At 40.3% G+C, this 19,861-nt stretch overlaps 6 protein-coding genes across 7 annotated transcripts; 3 read left to right on the top strand and 3 right to left on the bottom strand.

Moving 5' to 3' along the window:
• Positions 1-379: 379 nt before the first annotated feature.
• LOC117650010 (protein RER1) lies at positions 380-5,313 on the bottom strand. The gene is made up of 7 exons (XM_034393256.1): positions 5,162-5,313; positions 4,439-4,558; positions 4,234-4,338; positions 4,040-4,136; positions 3,737-3,954; positions 3,560-3,634; positions 380-832 (listed from the first exon to the last, which is right to left on the bottom strand). Exons 2-7 carry the CDS (start codon positions 4,511-4,513, stop codon positions 731-733), a joined length of 672 nt encoding a protein of 223 aa, XP_034249147.1. The 5' UTR covers positions 4,514-4,558; positions 5,162-5,313; the 3' UTR covers positions 380-730.
• Positions 5,314-5,712: 399 nt separating this feature from the next.
• LOC117650006 (WASH complex subunit 1) lies at positions 5,713-7,596 on the top strand. The gene has a single exon (XM_034393251.1). It carries the CDS (start codon positions 5,906-5,908, stop codon positions 7,325-7,327), a length of 1,422 nt encoding a protein of 473 aa, XP_034249142.1. The 5' UTR covers positions 5,713-5,905; the 3' UTR covers positions 7,328-7,596.
• LOC117650007 (probable serine hydrolase) lies at positions 7,518-8,959 on the bottom strand. The gene is made up of 3 exons (XM_034393252.1): positions 8,811-8,959; positions 8,573-8,690; positions 7,518-8,488 (listed from the first exon to the last, which is right to left on the bottom strand). Exons 2-3 carry the CDS (start codon positions 8,688-8,690, stop codon positions 7,647-7,649), a joined length of 960 nt encoding a protein of 319 aa, XP_034249143.1. The 5' UTR covers positions 8,811-8,959; the 3' UTR covers positions 7,518-7,646.
• Positions 8,960-8,975: 16 nt separating this feature from the next.
• LOC117650008 (G patch domain-containing protein 11) lies at positions 8,976-10,460 on the top strand. Its single transcript, XM_034393253.1, has 5 exons — positions 8,976-9,175; positions 9,260-9,498; positions 9,573-9,823; positions 9,942-10,136; positions 10,217-10,460. Exons 1-5 carry the CDS (start codon positions 9,126-9,128, stop codon positions 10,349-10,351), a joined length of 870 nt encoding a protein of 289 aa, XP_034249144.1. The 5' UTR covers positions 8,976-9,125; the 3' UTR covers positions 10,352-10,460.
• Positions 10,446-11,696, bottom strand: LOC117650009 (39S ribosomal protein L46, mitochondrial). Its single transcript, XM_034393255.1, has 2 exons — positions 11,563-11,696; positions 10,446-11,483 (listed from the first exon to the last, which is right to left on the bottom strand). The coding sequence occupies exon 2, from the start codon at positions 11,306-11,308 to the stop codon at positions 10,505-10,507; it is 804 nt and encodes a 267-aa protein (XP_034249146.1). The 5' UTR covers positions 11,309-11,483; positions 11,563-11,696; the 3' UTR covers positions 10,446-10,504.
• Positions 11,697-12,030: 334 nt separating this feature from the next.
• LOC117650004 (leucine-rich repeat protein soc-2-like) lies at positions 12,031-15,250 on the top strand. Of its 2 annotated transcripts, none has more exons than XM_034393250.1 (8): positions 12,031-12,187; positions 12,335-12,743; positions 12,814-13,497; positions 13,619-13,777; positions 13,859-13,997; positions 14,080-14,143; positions 14,252-14,364; positions 14,451-15,250. In XM_034393250.1, the coding sequence occupies exons 2-8, from the start codon at positions 12,369-12,371 to the stop codon at positions 14,615-14,617; spliced, it is 1,701 nt and encodes a 566-aa protein (XP_034249141.1). In that variant the 5' UTR covers positions 12,031-12,187; positions 12,335-12,368; the 3' UTR covers positions 14,618-15,250. The 2 variants fall into 2 exon arrangements, with proteins under 2 accessions (XP_034249141.1, XP_034249140.1); XM_034393249.1 differs by having other exon boundaries at positions 14,077-14,143.
• The last annotated feature ends 4,611 nt before the right edge of the window (positions 15,251-19,861 follow it).

Genomic DNA, 19,861 nt, shown 5'->3' with positions numbered 1-19,861 from the left:
GACGGTCTGACCAACGGATGGAACGACGGAACCAACCCCTCGGCTCGGCAGCCCTCGGTGTTCCTGCGCTCTCTCACTCAGTGGAATGCAGCAGGCTGCGTGATCTTCGGGCGTCAACTTACAACGACCACGTCGGCAGCTACGACAACCTTCTAAACGCACTTCTCTCTTCCTACTACGCTGAAAAGGCAGCGATAAGAAAGTAAACTGGTACCCCGCGCCTCACGCGGACGGGGCCCGGGGCCCGCTCCCTCAAGCATTTGGGCGTAGCCCCTACTGTCCCGCAGCACAGGTGTGCATGCCGGCGGAAATAATCCCTACCTTGCAGGCTGACATCACAAGGAACAATGAAACAGGACAAAGAATGGAGTTACTGTTGTATTGCATAATATATTATAATATTCCTCATTATTTACACATATACAATTAAAATATCCATAGAAACTCTAATGGGCTCTCGACAAAGTATTTTCCATAATTGTATGCACATAGATGAGTGAACACAGCTGTGAGAACGCACTATCACATAATACAAATGTTTATTTCCACTTTATACAATAAATACAAAAAAAAAGCTCTAATGCTTGTCTGTTACGCTCTTCCAAGTAGTGTATTCTGCTCATAACCAAACCAAACAACCAGTCTTCACATTAAAACATGGTAAAATCTGTTAAACCTTCCACACCTCTCACTCTCAGTGTTCATAGCTTTACTTCTCTTTCAATTGATGTCAAACAACTTGAGTTGAAGAAATCAATGGTATACTGGCAGGTAAAGGAACCTTTTCCACCTCTTCTAGTGTTCTCTGAGTGGGATTTGTGGTCACAGGCACCTGCGAAAAACACATTGGTCTGAATAAAACAACACCTTAAAATAGCCAAAGGCAACACGTGAAACAAAACTCTTTCAAAACAAATGGCATGACAAACAGAATGAGAGGTAGTAGCAGGAAGTAGATCGGAAATCAGTCATGCCGATTTATAGAACACAGACACAGAAGTAGAGAGGTGTGATAAATGAATGACTTGCAGTTATTTGACTTTGTATCAGTTTCATAGTGATTATTGTTAATTGGCATGGCTGGTTGGAACCAGATGAAGACCTTCCAACGCACACTATTATTTGTGTATTTATACTACACAAATGAGAAACTTAGTTAATACTGGTTGGTTGGTCAGACATGATCAAAGTGAGTTGCTACTTCTACCATGAAAACCGATAACCATCTCTCTCAGTCACAGCAGAAAGAGTTGCTTTTGGTTAAAAAAAAAAAGAAAAAGAAAACAGTAATAAAGAACAAAAGAGCAGTGTGTTCTATGAAACGGACAAGGACAGGTAGAGATTGAAGAAAACTGAGCGATGGGCAAACAGTGGCTGTAATGCTTTTCTGTAAAATTGATTATAAATTATACACAATCATATGCAGAAATGATAGAGTGAAAGCCTCCCCAAAACATTCTGTTCTGATTTCTCTTCGTCAGTGTTTGGACTAAACTATGGTATAACAAGATGGGAAACTAGGCCAAGAAACTGTCAAGGGAGAGACAAATGATAATATTGACATATACAAAAGAAAATTATAGAAATTCCTTTACTGACTAGATCACTTGGTCACCTCATTAGAAGCTCTATGCACAGTTTCTTAAATTATTATTACAGTGTTAGTTTGCAGTCCTAGCAAAGGGGGGCAAAGGGCCAAAATTTTGTAATACACTACCTCAGCCAGATTCATCATACAAACTTAAGCTTAATGCGGTTCCTAGAAACCATAATGAAAGATGAAGACCATATTCGAGCTGTTAAGGAAAAAACAGAATTGGATGAAGTGAGTTTTTGACCACGCACTTTGAGATATTTAAGAAAGTTTAATGACACACCAGCATTTACCGTAACAATATCTTGTTATGCTTTTAAAATGAAAAATGTCAATTCTGAGGGGAAAAGTGGTCCAAAATAAGAAGTATGTGGTTTGCCATCATTGACATTTTATTCAAAATTATAAGGTAACACTTTCAAATATTTCTTTAAATTAAGAAAGGTGTCTGAAGGACTAAACAGACACATGCAAAGATTATATTCTGCGCTTTAAGACAAGCTGGTCAATGATCAAAGAATGAAACAACACCTAACATTCCATTTCCAAACATAACTCTTCCTGGCCTACGTTGACAACTTTTGACTGCAAGACATGGAACATTTTGAACAGGAATTGGGATAATGTTAAGAAAAACTAGTAGCAATAATGAAACAACAAAATTAGTTTAAAACAACAACAACAATTTATAAATGCAGACAAGAAACTTTCTCTGAAGAAAAGTTCCAATTGAACTAGTTAATTTTAACAATTCAAAATTTCTAACAGAAATATTGGATTCAAAAGTACAAGAAGTTTCATATTCAGCCATGGACAGACACAAAAGAATGTTAATACTGAAAAATACAGTAAACATGTTTAGAACAAATCCTTTCTTCTTCTTTTTTCTGGTGGTATGTATGTAACAATCAACAACAATGGATGAAAATGATTATGATCAATGATGGTATTTACCACACAAGGCTATGGAATGCTTGACTGAAATAAGGACAAGATGAAGTCTGGCTGAGAGAAAAACTACTAAAATTTAAAAGAAACTAATAATAAATAAAGATTTCTGCAGCTTCTCTTCAAATTACAAGAATTATGCACAGTAGTGGATTGGTCAAGCCAAATAGCCTCCAGGTATTCACGTAACAGATAGATAATAATTTTTTGGCATGAGTTAAGAAATGGTTCACTATACTCCCTGTCAATATGACGACTTTAACACCAAGAGATTATGATGATCTCTTGTCAACACTTTACAGGAACTTTTCAACATAATTCCTACTGTATTCAACAATCTACTATATCTAACTCCAAATGATCACTCATAAGAAAAAGAAAAGAAGAGAACACACTGAAATTGAACATCCATCTCACGATCATAGTATAGTGCTAAGATCAGGATGTTACTAATAAAAAACAAATGGAAACAAATGTCACAATGTAATGTTCAGTTCAAAGGGGTACATCTCTCTTACTGTCCAAACAATCTGTCCAGTTCAAGTTAGAAAACCCTTAAATTTTTCACCAACATTTTTATTTTATATTTTCAGTATCAAAATGCTCTCCTTAAGAAAGTAACAAAATGTCAAGGACGGGTTAACTTGAAAATAATATACTAAAGCTAACATGACCTCTGACAATACCAATAATTTTCTATTCAGTGCTTGTGACTCCATTAGACAAAAAATTGCTTTGGGGCACCTCCATACTAAGCAAGAATTTCCTATGAATACGATGACATAAGAAAAACTACCTTACCAAAACCTCCAATGAATTCACACAAGGCATATACATTCATTGATTTACCCTTTGTTACTGGAGTCTTAAAACTCTTTCTCATTAAGTTTTACCACAGAGTGATTCAAGGCACACAGAAAACTCAGAAATGCAAGGAGGCAAGACACAGTCCCAAACAGAAAAGAGATTAAAATAAAGGTTCAGGTACCAAGTATACTATCACTTAGAGTTATTCACCTTTCCTGGTTCTTCATGGCCTTGATATTTTGGCTTCCCATGAGTGAATGGTAGATACCGGTACTTGATCATGTGCTGTAACAAAGAAGATTTTCCTTAGCTACCACATAAGCGGCACAAAAAAAATCCTCATCACTTGGAATGTCAAAATAGGAATGTAAAATCACTTGAACTCACCTTGATTTGCCTCTTCATGGTAATTCCAAACAAGGTGAAGAAATACATCACAAGAATTGGCCAGAAGACAGGAACATTGAAAACTTCAAAAAATGTACAAAATACTGCAATCAATGTTGATTTAGTGACCGAGTACCAAAATTTAAATTCTGGTAAGCGCCGAATGAAGGGGCGGAACTCTTCATTAGCCCGGGTTGGCAACTCTGGACCAGCATCATCTGAAAAAAAATAGCAATGTAATACATTACAGTGCATTATATAGCTGTGAATGGGTTGTCATTGTAACTAACTATACATCCATACCATCAAACTCCAGAGCGGGATCTATTCTTGGTGTGATGAATCCAACAAACAGATTAAGGTAATAGATTCCCAATGCATACGTCACAATATACCAGCCCTAAAAATATATTTTTAAGAAAAGGAGAGAAAGATCATATTACCAACTTATAATAGACACACATCCAAACATTTTTTTATTCTTCTAAAATACAGACCTGCATTATAAGCACTCTGCCCAGGAAGAAGAACAGCAAAAAAATTGCAAATGCCCATCGTCCAATGGTATGTGGAGTAGAATCATCCAGTAATTTTTGATATCTCTAAAAGGAAGAATGGGACATAGATAAAGGCAAATGGTTTAACCCTGTTTTTCAAAAGTTTTGTCAAGTGGAAATGACAGTTTTCAAAACATGTACAGACCTGCTGTAACCTTCTGAATATAATAGTTGATTTCCTTTCAGACTGTGCTGCTCCACTATCTATGTCGTCCATCATTTTACAAAATTTCTATTCGGGACCACTTTGACAAGAAAGAAAAATCTGAAATACAGAGAAAACAATGATGTAATAATTTAAATTACAATTAGTCAATATCGCAACAAGTGCATCACTCAGTGGCGTTCAACCAGAGAAGCGTTCGAAACAGAGAAGAGAATTGAACACAAAATACTTCATTCCAGACACACAGACATTTCAAAAAGAAAGTAGAAAGGAACATGTCGAGAGGATTGAAAAAAGAATCCTGACTCACACAAACAAAAAATTCAGAAAATGAGGAAGTAACAGAGGAAGAAACTGAATATATGAGGTTGAAAATAAAATGTTTACAACTCTTTGATGGGCGAGGTAAAATGATTAGATAAATAGAGCAGTACTAAATTTGATACCCTTACTGTGGCAAGAGACAATGTTGAAAGAAACAAACTCAAATTTTAGAACTGATAGAGAAAACCTGTCAGTTTTTGGGAATGAACTTATAGTTTTAAGTTCAGTGTTTCCGTCTAATTCTCCCAAAACTAGCACAAAATAACAAAATAGAATCCTAACCAAGAATACTAGTAATGACTGTCACGGGTTGTTCAACAAGTCAAGCAAATTAATTCTCGGACACGGATACAATGCGTCTGGGCCTTAACTAATTACCTCAGTAATTAAGCTCCTGTATAATTTGGTGAAATGACTAAAAGTTGTCTGAAATCATGACTGAATGAATTATTTCACATCCACGTCAATCGGATCGGATTTCTGCACTGGAAAATGAATGCCAACACTACTCCAACACTTTCAGAGGGCTGTGTATGGTATAGCCAACTAACGATTGAAGCTTAACTTACTCATAGAGGTCAAGACTTTGTAAAAACAGTATTTTTTCAAAATAAATTAACATATTGAGCTACAGTTAAAAAGTCTACACAGCTCTCAAATAAATGGTCAAAGATTCATTCCAAAGCGGTATTCACTATCATATTTGCAATGTTGTCTACTGTCTCATGCCTGTCAAGTTAAGAGTCCGATGCATTCCTCCATTATGAGTGTCGGAAACGTCGCGCTCTATCAAACATACTCTTCACAACGAAAAAAAATACTTTCAATAATATTCCTTGAATTTCACGTCATTAACTCACAGCTCATGGCATTTTCGTCAAATTTGAGACAGTGGCGCCGGCGGTGAATACTTATGTCTAACTTGAGCCCCCCTCCCCCCCCCTCCGCCGTCTGCTGTTATGTACTGTGTCAGTGTCAACTGGAGAACCTGAGCCTGAGACTTCATGTTAATCTCGCACTGACATCGGGCTGTGAGAATTTAGTTCATTATAACATCAATGTACAACGGAATACTGCCCTTCGGCGAGATACCAGTTAGAACCTGAAGAAGAACAGGAAAAAATGGGACATCAACTCTACAACATTCCTGTCATCTCCTTGAACCTTCGCCAGGAAGAAACTGTTCATCAGATTGCTGATGCTCTAGATTATTTAAGTGATGTTGTCAATGATGTTTTTGGTAGGATTGATAGTCGCATTGCAGAGAACAGAAACAAGCTACAGCAGCTCAGCCGAAGAACTTCCGTTGCTAAGGCGAAAATTGAGAAACTAACAGGAAGTAACAAAGCGACCAAGGTCTTTTCCAGTGCAAAATACCCAGCTAGTGATGCTCGCAAAGATTACCAATCAACCTTCAACCCACCAGCCACCACACAGTTCAGGCACCATGACAATATAATTAAAAGCAAGCAGGAGCCTGTGGATGGCAAGGTACCTCAAGAAAAATTGCAGTTTTATCATGTTAAAGTGGGTTCGAAGGTTCGCCGTAACTTGGAGGTTGCTGTTGAGGAAGGACTGGGTAGTCTTCCCCCTGATATAGATTCAGTTTCTTCTCTTTTGTTGTTCAATACATCTGAAAACCCCTACAAACGTTATGTGCTACTGGATCCGCTTGGAGCTGTCACCAAAACGCGCCAGTCTTTGGAGGAAGAAGGGGACAGTGCCATGGATGATGCTCCGATGTCCATTGCTCATCAAGAGCACCTGGAGGCAAGGTCTGGGGAAAACTTTTTCTATTCCCCTGGAATGGGAGATGTACCTGACATTGATGTTCCACTTGACCTTCCTGACCTCCCTGGCATCGCTGATGACCTTCGTTACAATATGGACTTTGGGCTGTCTATTGCACCATCAGTCACTACGACACCTGCTATTCCAGAATTGCCAAGTCTAGTCCCTGAAAGCCCTACAACTCCTTCGAGTTCTGGCTTGTTCTCAGGAGAAGCAGCTCCACATCTAAGTCATTCATCGATAACAGAGTCTGCACCTGCAGCAAGCGCTCCACCTCCTCCACCTCCCACAAGTGCACCTCCTTTACCTCCTCATATGCCGCCGCCACCGCCACCGCCTCCTCCACCTCCACCTCCACCCCCACCCCCACCCCCACCCCCAACCACTGAACCCTCAAGTGCACCACCAGCTGAAGAATCAGCAGTTTGCAAACAAGTCCCAGCTCCAGCAATGGACTCTCGAGCAACGCTTATGGACGCAATCCGTAAGGCTGGCGGAAAGACCAAGCGGTCGGTGGAAGACAGAAAAGTGGAAGCCAAGAAGAAAAAGCAAGAAGAGAAAGCTCAGGGTGGTGGTGACCTCATGGCTGATCTTCATTTGAAGCTGGCATTGCGGAGAAAAGGCATATCTGGTGCCAACAAATTGCCAGAAGGGTCAGCAATGGACAAAATCTCATCAATGATACCTCCACCTCCAATCAAGGAAAGTGCAACATCTACTTCTGCTACTGAAGAGGAGGATGATTGGGATTAATGAGACAGTTTTTGCAAGAATTGTGTGTTTGGTGCTTTCTTTTGCATTCCATAGGCCAATAGGATTCTGTCCTCTGTAATTATTGAGACTTATTTCTTGTTTGTAACTTAATATTCCATATATCATTGGTGTTTTCATCTACATGCAATCAGTGGATGTTGTTCTTTGATTTTAAAAAAGTACTCGGTAATTAGATTAATCACTGTTTATTGTACAAATATAAGCTTATATTTTTTTAAAGAGAAAAATAAAGTGATATAGATGAAATACATTTGTTTTTTTCAGTTCTTTCAAAAAATAATCCTACTTAAGTAGTGAACTACCTAGTATAATACTTAGATAAAAACTTGTTCACAACAGGAGCTACAGCTTCTACATTTTCTAAATGAAGGTGATGCTTTCCTGGCAAATATACAAGTTCAGCATTTTTAGCAGCTTTAGTAACATTCTCCCACGATTGATCAAAAAATTCCTTTGTAGAAAAATAAGGTGAGCCCTCTGCTTTGATACATAAAATATTAGTCTTCAGTTCAAGACAGTATTTAAGTATGTCGTCCGCTGACCATCCTGAAGTTGAATTGCCTTTCAATCTGGTATCTCGCGTTAATCGGTATTTACCTTCTTCAGTTTTTACACTTCCCCTGTCCATCAAAATTTTTGCTCCTTCTACAGTATCTGGTGAAATTGGAGATTTAAGAACCATTTTCACAAGATCTTCATATGGATGCGATGGAGCAGTTGCCTCAGTTTGAAGATCTCTTCTGATAAACTCATCAATTGTCTTACCACCATGCTTTATGTACTTCTGAGGATTCAAAGGAATAGGAGCTAAAATGTCAATCGTAATCAAGCTGTCCACTTCCCCTGGATAGATAGCTGCATACATGAAACAGGTCTGGCCGCCTAGGGAATGGCCCATTAATGTAACACTTTTCCATCCAAAGTGCTCCACTATTCGTCGCAAGGTCATAACAGCTGACATGCGGTGGTAAGGAAATCCATGAGGAAAATGTGAAGAATGGCCATGCCCAGGTAGATCGATTGCAAGAACTGATGCCTTGGGCGAAATCGAAGGTACTAAGCGATCAAACGAATTGGCATTATCCTGCCAGCCATGAAGAGCAATGATAGGCTTCCCTTCATCTTTGTTCCACCACTTTCCTGCAAAACATAATAACGAACAGTAATTTCAAAATATTAAACAGGCAGTGACAATTCGAAATAAGAAAATGATGCAACATTTACCTGCCACATGTCCCCAGGGTACAGGTACTTTCACCTCGGTGTGGACTCGCCTGAAAGATGCCACTACAGGTAACTGCACACTCGCAGAGGAGAAGAGACTTTTGGCGGTGCGATACATCTGCGTTTATGAAGAAAACAACAAAGGCCATCCATCAGCTTCAACTACACTGACTCCACTAACGCACCAACGCACTGTGCCCTGGGCACCTTGTGCACCGCATCGAACCACGTTGCGCACCTTGTACCTCGCTGATAAGGATATTTACTTCTTATTAAAAAGTTTCATTGTCATCTTATCTCTCCGGATCTAATTTTGAATAAAGTCCTCGGAAGTTCGTCTGCTTCCCTTCGTCTGCTGGTCGTATAATTCGCAGTAAAGTTTCTACCTGCGAATAAGGAATTTGCCATTCATTCAATTCATTCATTCATTCATTCAACTGAACACAAACAAAAACAGTGTGAACATTCCTAAGTCACACTTCTGAGAAATATACTGAGTGTTTGGTTGTAAAAACGTACCAAACCTTTCAGTGGTCGGTTGTTACGTAATAAAATGTCTTCAGACGAGGATGACTACATGTCAGCTGCCTTCATTGTTGACAGGTGTGTATAGGTTAAACATTTGGTCCTTGGTTTCCATTGGTTTCTCTCCTCCAAACATCGAATACGAATTTTTTCTGGTTGTAGCCCAGCTCAAGATGTACGACCCGGTCTCCTACACAACCGTAATCAGCAACGCTCTCATGATAACTACAAGAAAAAGCAAGTTCAGGATGCTGAGTCGAGAGAGAAACAGCAGCCAGTCAGAGTGATCGAAGCACAGCGAAGAGAGCAAGGATTACAAGAAGCCTTAGGAGCTAGCAATAAAGGTTTTGCTTTGCTCCAGAAAATGGGGTACACACCAGGCACAGCTATTGGAAAGTCGGGTACGTCAAGTTAAGCACAAATTCCCTTCGCTGTGCACACCTTTGTTCATGGTTTTTTTTCTGATTTGTTTTAGGCACAGGAAATGTAGATCCTATTCCTTTGCAACTTAAAACTGATCGGCAAGGACTTGGTCGAGCTGCTGCCATTGAGGAACTTAAAGAGGCCAAACGCCTATTCAGAGCCAAGAAACAGAAATCAGCAAAAGGAGCAGAAGTCAGTATAGAGCAGTTTCGCGCTCGGATGAAGCAAAAATCTGATCAAAGATTGGTGGAGATCGATCTTTTCAAAAGCCAGAAATCTTGTCATCAACTTGACACAAATGAGGTAAATTTGTGTGTTGCAGCTTATATCATTTTGCATGAATATCTAAATGAAAAAAAAAATAATCTAAAAAGTGTTTGCTGTCTCCAATAATGTCTTTTGCATTACCTTTGTTCCCTAGGGTCTGAGTAAACCTGATGAATGTTGGTTTTGGCCAAAAATTAAAACTTCTAAAAGGAAAAAGGTTGACTGTGAAGGGTCTGAGGAGGAGAATTCTTCTGAACAAGGCACTTCACTACGAGGTGATTCCAAAGAAGAGGAAGAGGAGGAACAGGACGAGGATGGAGAAGAAGAGGAAGAGGATGACGAGTTTGAGGTAAGTGTTTTTAAAAAAAATATAATAGAAAATAATGGAATGTGAAAAATTGTATATATGTATTGTGTGTATTTTTGCAGGCATCTGAAAAGCTAGAAATGCTCACAAAGTACTTAAGAAGATCATATAATTATTGTGTATGGTGCTGCTTGAAATTTGATGATGAGAAAGACATGCAAAATGAGTGTCCAGGCCCAACACGGGATGATCATTAGTATTTTAAGTATTATCTTTCTCTCTAGAGATATTGTTCCAACAATATCATCTTTCGTACCTGAAGTTATTTATTTGTCAGAAATAAAAAATAGAACCAGTTGGAGTTTCTTTTATTCTGTTATTTACAAAACCCAAATTACCGACATATATTACTAATTTTCATCAAATAAGAACATCTCAACTGACTGACCGTAATCTGCTGATAATGTTGAACTAAGTTGATTGCGAGGAACCCATTTGAAATCTTTTAAAGCAGTACTTGATTTAACATCACCACCAGTTAAATATGCTTTATAAAAGAACACCTTGTCACCCTCCACACCCATCTTTTCTCTAATAGCTTTAGGATATTTAAACTTATAGTAGCCACATGGTGCATTACCATAAAATTGAGCTTTTAAGTTTGCTCCACAGCTTTCTCTCAGAACTCTTTCAGCTGCCTGTCGCATAGTCTCCCCTTCCAAACGACTACCATAGGGCAAAACCCAACGGTTACCACTGTCCTCACTTTGAACAACAAAAATTAATGTACTATCCAGGAGGCGATGCCATGATTTGACATTATTCTTCTTGTCTGCTTCTGTGACACGCGGTTGCAGCGAAAAATTTGAGAGTTCTGCTTTCCATTCATCTTCCCAATCTCTGCGAAGCTTGAGTCCAACTTTCAAAGTTCCATCAGAAGCCTTGGCATTCTTAGACTCTTTAATCTGTTGCAAATGTTTCAAATCCTTCTCAATCTCCAGCTCCCAATCACACTTCCAGGATGTTTCTTTTTCAACTTGAAATAGTAAGTTTTGCACCTGCTTCTCGATGTCTTTCATCTCTTTGTTAATAATGGGTTTCCGTTGCAGACAGACTGAAGAAACAAGGTTCCACTTGCCCCCTTTGGAAGAGGCAGTTGTGCTGTGAGTGCGACCAGGTATGCCCAGTACCTTGGATGAGAGATGACGAAACATTCTTGATCTGTCAGGAGAGATAAACTTGGAAATGTGACAATGTTGTTTATAAGATGAGCCGTGGGCCGTGAAGACTGCAGACGATGTTTGGACTTGAATATTTGAAGCAGGACGAGCGATGTGATTTTTCACGACAGATGATTCTTGATCAGCGAGTACGACTCATCGCGTGCACCTACGCGGAAATAAAGCAAGTTTTAGTAACTTTTACGATTCCAGTACAAAAACGCAGATGAAATTTAACTGGCCCTAACCTAATGACTCCTGTGGTTGGTTGGTTCCCTTGGTTCCCCTCCTGCGCCCCTCCCCTCTCTCCCCTTCCCCGCCTTTCACAGTGCGCTCGCTGCCCAAGAAAAAAGTCACTACTTGAATCCTTCCATACAAACAAAGAAAACTGACATTTTCTTTTGCTGCCTCATTAATCAATAACTTTACTATCATGGATGCCATCAACTGAAGACTAAACTAGAACGAAACGTGCAAATATCATGATCAAGACGAATCGAGTCAAATGGCGCGCGCTACACAGCTGATTTAGCAGAAAAAAAAGTTCCAACCGAAACAGTAGTAATAAGACGCTTTTTATTGCAAAAACTTCATTGTGAAACAATTAATTAGGAATTTTTAAGGTGAAGGCAGAAGTAAGAGGGATTAGAATAGACAAAACGGACGTGAAATGACTTTAGAAAAGTAGTCTTTCTCTGTTTCAAGGTTGGACAACTTTTTTTGGCCCTCTTCTGTCTTCGTGTTTAGGTGATGGTGGTGGCGGATTTGAACCTGATCACTGATCATATGGTTCGAGTTTGATTGCGAGGTTTTAGATCATAGTGTTCATTGCTCTGACGTAGGTAACGACTGAGAAAGTTGAGACACATATTGGTAAGTGTAAAATACGTTCCATGTATAATTTGAGTCGAGCATGTTGAGAAGTGTTTGAAACTACGTTTAACGATAACCTTAATCTTTGAAAATAAAAGTTTGGATATTTGACAATCGCGAGTTTTAACTCTTCGTCTTATATTCCAGGTATATCTTATCGACTGGTTTATCATCTTGTAAAATGGCTGAACCCCTTGACCAAGAAAATGTTTGCCAAAACACGAATCATGTGTATGCCATTAACAGTGGAGTGTTGTCATTCCACCTAGCCCTGTTACCCAAATTGAGAACACTGACTCATATGGATTTATCAAATTGTAAAATATCTACATTACCAGAGGCACTGAGTGATTTAGTTGCCCTGCAATGCTTACAAGCATCAAACAATCTGTTGACTTGCTTGCCCTCATCCATTGGCCAGCTGAAAAGTTTGTCCCGACTTGTCTTGCCTCAAAACTTGCTGACAACTTTGCCTGATTCCTTCGCTGAACTCCGATCATTGGAGTTTTTAAACTTATCGCACAATCAACTGCAAGCAGTTCCAACTTGCTTCCAGGTACCGTATCACAGAGGCAGGTTTTAATTTTCCCCTATGAAAGGATACTTATACCTTTTATTGGTTGCAGGAAGGTGTTGTCAGAATCTCTTATCTTGATGTGTCTCACAACCACATAGAAGACTGGAGCCTTGCGCCCATGTGTGGACATGCACTGAAAGTTTTGAATTGTTCCAACAATTGTCTTAAAGCAAATCCAGCTTGGCTTTGGAGTGACTTTTGCCACTCTTTAGAAGAACTAGACCTCAGTTTCAATCTGTTTTCCAATGCATCCCAAGTGGTGAAAACTTACAACTTGTGGCGGACTGGCGTAACTGTCAGATTGAAGAACCTCAGGTTATATCAGTGTGGCCTCTCTACGCCCCACATTAATCTGCTTCATCAGCTGAAAGTATTAGAAAGACTTGACATAGGAAATACCAAAGATGACAAGACTGTGGACATCAAGAGAAATAAGCGCTCTCTAAACAATTTTATTTGGGAAATTTCGTTCAAACCATTTCAATGCACTGGTGTGCTTACTGAGTTGATTTTATGTGGACTTGGTTTGTCTACATTACCAGATGACATCAATTGCCTAGAAGTTTTGGAGATCCTTAATTGTGATGGGAATAGACTTCAGTGGCTTCCTGATACATTTTGTGAATTATCTAAGTTAAGAGTTGCTGTGCTCTCAAATAATTCATTACTCTACTTACCTGATGAATTTGGAAATCTGTCTAATTTAGTAGAATTGCTGTTGGATAGTAATCAGGCAAGTCATAAGAATTTTCCTGAATATATTTGATTACTGCTTAAAGTTTGCTTTAACTCATTCAATATAATGTGTTTTTTCCTTTTTTTTTCCAAATCACTAACAAATTTTTTTGATGCAGATAGGAGAGCTGCCATCTTCCTGTTCCAAACTCCACAGTTTAAAATGGTTGGATCTGTACAAAAATAACTTAGAAGCTCTGCCATCTTTTCTTGAGGAGGGTCTCGGCAATCTTTCAGGGGTGGACTTGGAACTCAATTATTTCAATCCAAAGTCCTCTGTAAGTACTGTAAATATTAGCATCTTAAAAAACAATGTGTTGTTGGTTGGAAAGTTAATAACTCTTATCAATTTTTTACAGTTGAATTATTCTTCAAAGTTGTACACATCTTTAAAAGATGCAATGCACATTAAAGTGCAAGTAGGTGCTAAGAATGGACTGATTCGACGCAGTGGTCTCCAGAAACCTGACACACACAGTGATTATTCCAGTGATTCTCGTATGTTTGGCTCTTTTCTATATCCCATTATAAATTTTGTAATTTTCCTTGAATTAATGTTTAAATAATTGTCACACAGAAGCAGATAGACTTTGGCTTAGCGACAATGAGTCAACAGTATCTGACAATGACACAGAAGATCTTGTGTAAGTACAAAGCCTATGTAATAAAAGTTATTCTCTGTCAAACAAAAACTTCATAGACTCTTTAATGAAAAAGATTTTGTTTAACTCTGTTTCTTACAATTTTTTCAGAGAAAGTTCTTACAATTCTCTCAAAGAAAGTACTTTTAGTACTGATGTTTCCCGTGACGATGATGAAGATTGGGATTTGGATGAAGGACAGGATGATTATTTTGATCCAACAGGTATGTAAAATTTTCTGCAGCACTTTTCTGCTGAAGTTATGTTTTTCCATATGATTTTTCTCATTGTACATTAACTTTTTCTCTAGTCAAACAAACAAGAACTCATCTGACGATGCCAGCCAGAGCTTTAATCATACACGAAGTGGTTCTTCATTCTGGTTCTTTTTTACCTTCCGACATTCATCCATCTCCTTCAATCCGAGCCGACAAGAATCCCTTTGTTCCTGATGATGGGCAGTTTGAAGATGCTTGAATTAAAATCCTATTTTATACTCTTTGGAAATCCTCATTGAAGAACAATTTCAGATTTGTTTTCTCTTTAAACCATTTAAATTTTTCAGAAAATTTGATCCATTTGTATTAAGTTTGTGAGGGGTAATGGAGTGTTGGCGCAACAGCCGCTAATTTTGCTGTTTCAGAAAATTTGGGATCAAGATCTTATATTTTAGGTACAATGTGCGAAAACAGTATTATTATTTTACTGAACTACATGTCAAATCTGTTTTGTGTTTTTTTTATACTTGTACAGTTGTTGTTTATAAAACAGACATCTGTTCTGTTGAGTTTTGTTATAGGTGTGCTTGTAGAGAGTGATATTTTCATGAAATAAGTCTGTTTAATTGACGCATGTGTATGTGATATGGACTGTTTGTGGTGTTTGAATGAGGTTTGAAGACTCTCTTTGTTATCTTCAATAAGGAAAATTTTATAAATATAATTTAATAATTTTTTGATTGAAAGAAACTTTAATTTTGCCTGTGGGCAACAATTTATCAAATCATGTTTGATTTTACTTTTACTAAGAATTTCTAAATGGATGTCAATATGTGGGTATGATATGTTCTCACTGTTGTTATAATAAACTTTGATTCTGATTCCTTAATTATACATGTCTAGAGTGCCCCATTATTCCATGTCGCTTCCCTCAAACACCTCGATCTCAGAGACGCCTAAGGCGCGTCGAGGTATTTCTCTTCAGCCCCGAAATAAAAGTTGTCCAACACGGGAGGGTGGTGCTAGAACGCGTCGAGTCTGAACGCTATTTCAGTCCGAGTCATTTTCCGCCCTCTGGTCCGGTCCCACCCGGTCCCACCCCGCCTCTGCGTCCCCTGTGACTTTGTGACGTGCGCGTGGCCACGCGTGACGCCGTCCGTGACTTGGTGTTCCCGGGCGCACCCCGCCCCGCCCCGCCAGGCAGCCAAGGCCGCCTCGGCCGCTTCGCACGCCGTCCGTGACGCGGCACGCGTAGGCACGCGGAGCTTCTTTCATTTCTCTAAAACGGCCACCAGGTGCGCGGCGAGGCGACGTGAAGCCTTACCGCCCCTCCCCCACCCCTCGCTTCTCGGCGCCGAGCGGTGCGGAGGCTCTCCCACCAAACGGCACCTGTTGAGAAACACACAGTGCGAAGAAGACAACCCGCCTCAAACTGAACCTGCGGCCCGCGGCAGAGAGAAGCTCCAGACAAAAAAAACCACTTGGTCGGCGACATCCTAGGAGCGGGCGCTTGTGGTGTTTTATCGGTTCCTTGTATGTATACGAACTGCCGAAAAGACACTTGGACGAAATCCGACACCCCCTGTGGCTTTGGTACGGGTCTAAACACCCCAAAAACAGCTGTTTTCGAGGGTTTGGGACTAGATGGGTTCTCGCAAACCGAGATCCAAAAAAGTACCCAAATGGGTCTCAGATACTCAAAAAAATGCGCTCTTTCGAATGCCGTGTCGAACGAGGCTCTACGACGTCGGGTTTGGATGCTACGGGCTCTCAAAGTTGCTCAATTTCACTATTTTTACTGAAGATTTAAACATATCAGGGCCGTTTGAAGTAGAACATCGGCGATTTCGCTCCTCTTTGTCTTAAATGGTGCCAACCTATAGGTTAACACCCCCACAAAATTTCAGCCATGTCAGGCAATTATTAGAGGAACTGTGAACAATTTAAGTTTTGGGTCATTTTACCACTGGGCTTAGGTAGTTTTGGGTCCAGAAAAAATAATTTTTTTAGCTATCTACTTTTGATCAGCACCTCTTGAAACGCCTTTTTAACATGGTGCCTCAAAACTTTTTTTCAAGGACAAACTTGTCTTTTTCTAGCTGTAATTGGAACATTACTTTGAGATACGGCTTTTGGTCTGCCTCATACGGTTTTTGGTTTGCCGCATACGGTTTTTTGTTTGCCCTATACGGCTTTTGGTCTGCCTCATACGGTTTTTGGTTTGCCGCATACGGTTTTTTGTTTGCCCTATACGGCTTTTGGTCTGCCTCATACGGTTTTTGGTTTGCCGCATACGGTTTTTTGTTTGCCCTATACGGCTTTTGGTCTGCCTCATACGGTTTTTGATTTGCCGCATACGGTTTTTTGTTTGCCCTATACGGCTTTTGGTCTGCCTCATACGGTTTTTGATTTGCCGCATACGGTTTTTTGTTTGCCCTATACGGCTTTTGGTCTGCCTCATACGGTTTTTGATTTGCCGCATACGGTTTTTTGTTTGCCCTATACGGCTTTTGGTCTGCCTCATACGGTTTTTGATTTGCCGCATACGGTTTTTTGTTTGCCCTATACGGCTTTTGGTCTGCCTCATACGGTTTTTGATTTGCCGCATACGGTTTTTTGTTTGCCCTATACGGCTTTTGGTCTGCCTCATACGGTTTTTGATTTGCCGCATACGGTTTTTTGTTTGCCCTATACGGCTTTTGGTCTGCCTCATACGGTTTTTGAATTGCCGCATACGGTTTTTTGTTTGCCCTATACGGCTTTTGGTCTGCCTCATACGGTTTTTGATTTGCCGCATACGGTTTTTTGTTTGCCCTATACGGCTTTTGGTCTGCCTCATACGGTTTTTGATTTGCCGCATACGGTTTTTTGTTTGCCCTATACGGCTTTTGGTCTGCCTCATACGGTTTTTGATTTGCCGCATACGGTTTTTTGTTTGCCCTATACGGCTTTTGGTCTGCCTCATACGGTTTTTGGTTTGCCGCATACGGTTTTTTGTTTGCCCTATACGGCTTTTGGTCTGCCTCATACGGTTTTTGGTTTGCCGCATACGGTTTTTTGTTTGCCCTATACGGCTTTTGGTCTGCCTCATACGGTTTTTGATTTGCCGCATACGGTTTTTTGTTTGCCCTATACGGCTTTTGGTCTGCCTCATACGGTTTTTGATTTGCCGCATACGGTTTTTTGTTTGCCCTATACGGCTTTTGGTCTGCCTCATACGGTTTTTGATTTGCCGCATACGGTTTTTTGTTTGCCCTATACGGCTTTTGGTCTGCCTCATACGGTTTTTGGTTTGCCGCATACGGTTTTTTGTTTGCCCTATACGGCTTTTGGTCTGCCTCATACGGTTTTTGATTTGCCGCATACGGTTTTTTGTTTGCCCTATACGGCTTTTGGTCTGCCTCATACGGTTTTTTAATTGCCGCATACGGTTTTTTGTTTGCCCTATACGGCTTTTGGTCTGCCTCATACGGTTTTTGATTTGCCGCATACGGTTTTTTGTTTGCCCTATACGGCTTTTGGTCTGCCTCATACGGTTTTTGATTTGCCGCATACGGTTTTTTGTTTGCCCTATACGGCTTTTGGTCTGCCTCATACGGTTTTTGATTTGCCGCATACGGTTTTTTGTTTGCCCTATACGGCTTTTGGTCTGCCTCATACGGTTTTTGATTTGCCGCATACGGTTTTTTGTTTGCCCTATACGGCTTTTTGGGCTGCCTCATACGGTTTTTGATTTGCCGCATACGGTTTTTTGTTTGCCCTATACGGCTTTTGGTCTGCCTCATACGGTTTTTGATTTGCCGCATACGGTTTTTTGTTTGCCCTATACGGCTTTTGGTCTGCCTCATACGGTTTTTGATTTGCCGCATACGGTTTTTTGTTTGCCCTATACGGCTTTTGGTCTGCCTCATACGGTTTTTGATTTGCCGCATACGGTTTTTTGTTTGCCCTATACGGCTTTTGGTCTGCCTCATACGGTTTTTGATTTGCCGCATACGGTTTTTTGTTTGCCCTATACGGCTTTTGGTCTGCCTCATAAAAACCGTATGCGGCAAATCAAAAACCGTATGAGGCAGCCCTAAAAGCCGTATAGGGCAAACAAAACCGTATGCGGCAAATCAAAACCGTATGAGGCAGCCCAAAGCCGTATAGGGCAAACAAAACCGTATGCGGCAAATCAAAACCGTTGAGGCAGACCAAAAGCCGTATAGGGCAAACAAAAACCGTATGCGGCAAATCAAAAACCGTATGAGGCAGACCAAAAGCCGTATAGGCAAACAAAAACCGTATGCGGCAAATCAAAAACCGTATGAGGCAGACCAAAACCGTATAGGGCCAAACAAAAAACCGTATGCGGCAAATCAAAAACCGTATGAGGCAGACCAAAAGCCGTATAGGGCAAACAAAAACCGTATGCGGCAATTCAAAAACCGTATGAGGCAGACCAAAAGCCGTATAGGGCAAACAAAAAACCGTATGCGGCAAATCAAAAACCGTATGAGGCAGACCAAAAGCCGTATAGGGCAAACAAAAAACCGTATGCGGCAAACCAAAACCGTATGAGGCAGACCAAAAGCCGTATAGGGCAAACAAAAAACCGTATGCGGCAAATCAAAAACCGTATGAGGCAGACCAAAAGCCGTATAGGGCAAACAAAAAACCGTATGCGGCAAATCAAAAACCGTATGAGGCAGACCAAAAGCCGTATAGGGCAAACAAAAAACCGTATGCGGCAAATCAAAAACCGTATGAGGCAGACCAAAAGCCGTATAGGGCAAAAAAAAAACCGTATGCGGCAAACCAAAAACCGTATGAGGCAGACCAAAAGCCGTATAGGGCAAACAAAAAACCGTATGCGGCAAACCAAAAACCGTATGAGGCAGACCAAAAGCCGTATAGGGCAAACAAAAAACCGTATGCGGCAAATCAAAAACCGTATGAGGCAGACCAAAAGCCGTATAGGGCAAACAAAAAACCGTATGCGGCAAATCAAAAACCGTATGAGGCAGACCAAAAGCCGTATAGGGCAAAAAAAAAACCGTATGCGGCAAATCAAAAACCGTATGAGGCAGACCAAAAGCCGTATAGGGCAAACAAAAAACCGTATGCGGCAATTCAAAACCGTATGAGGCAGACCAAAAGCCGTATAGGGCAAACAAAAAACCGTATGCGGCAAATCAAAAACCGTATGAGGCAGACCAAAAGCCGTATAGGGCAAAAAAAAAACCGTATGCGGCAAATAAAAAACCGTATGAGGCAGACCAAAAGCCGTATAGGGCAAACAAAAAACCGTATGCGGCAAATAAAAAACCGTATGAGGCAGACCAAAAGCCGTATAGGGCAAACAAAAAACCGTATGCGGCAAATCAAAAACCGTATGAGGCAGACCAAAAGCCGTATAGGGCAAACAAAAAACCGTATGCGGCAAATAAAAAACCGTATGAGGCAGACCAAAAGCCGTATAGGGCAAACAAAAAACCGTATGCGGCAAATCAAAAACCGT

Source organism: Thrips palmi, unplaced genomic scaffold, assembly GCF_012932325.1.
Source record: "Thrips palmi isolate BJ-2018 unplaced genomic scaffold, TpBJ-2018v1 HiC_scaffold_4, whole genome shotgun sequence".
NCBI lineage: Eukaryota > Metazoa > Arthropoda > Insecta > Thysanoptera > Thripidae > Thrips > Thrips palmi.
This window is presented reverse-complemented; position numbering and strand designations above follow the sequence as displayed.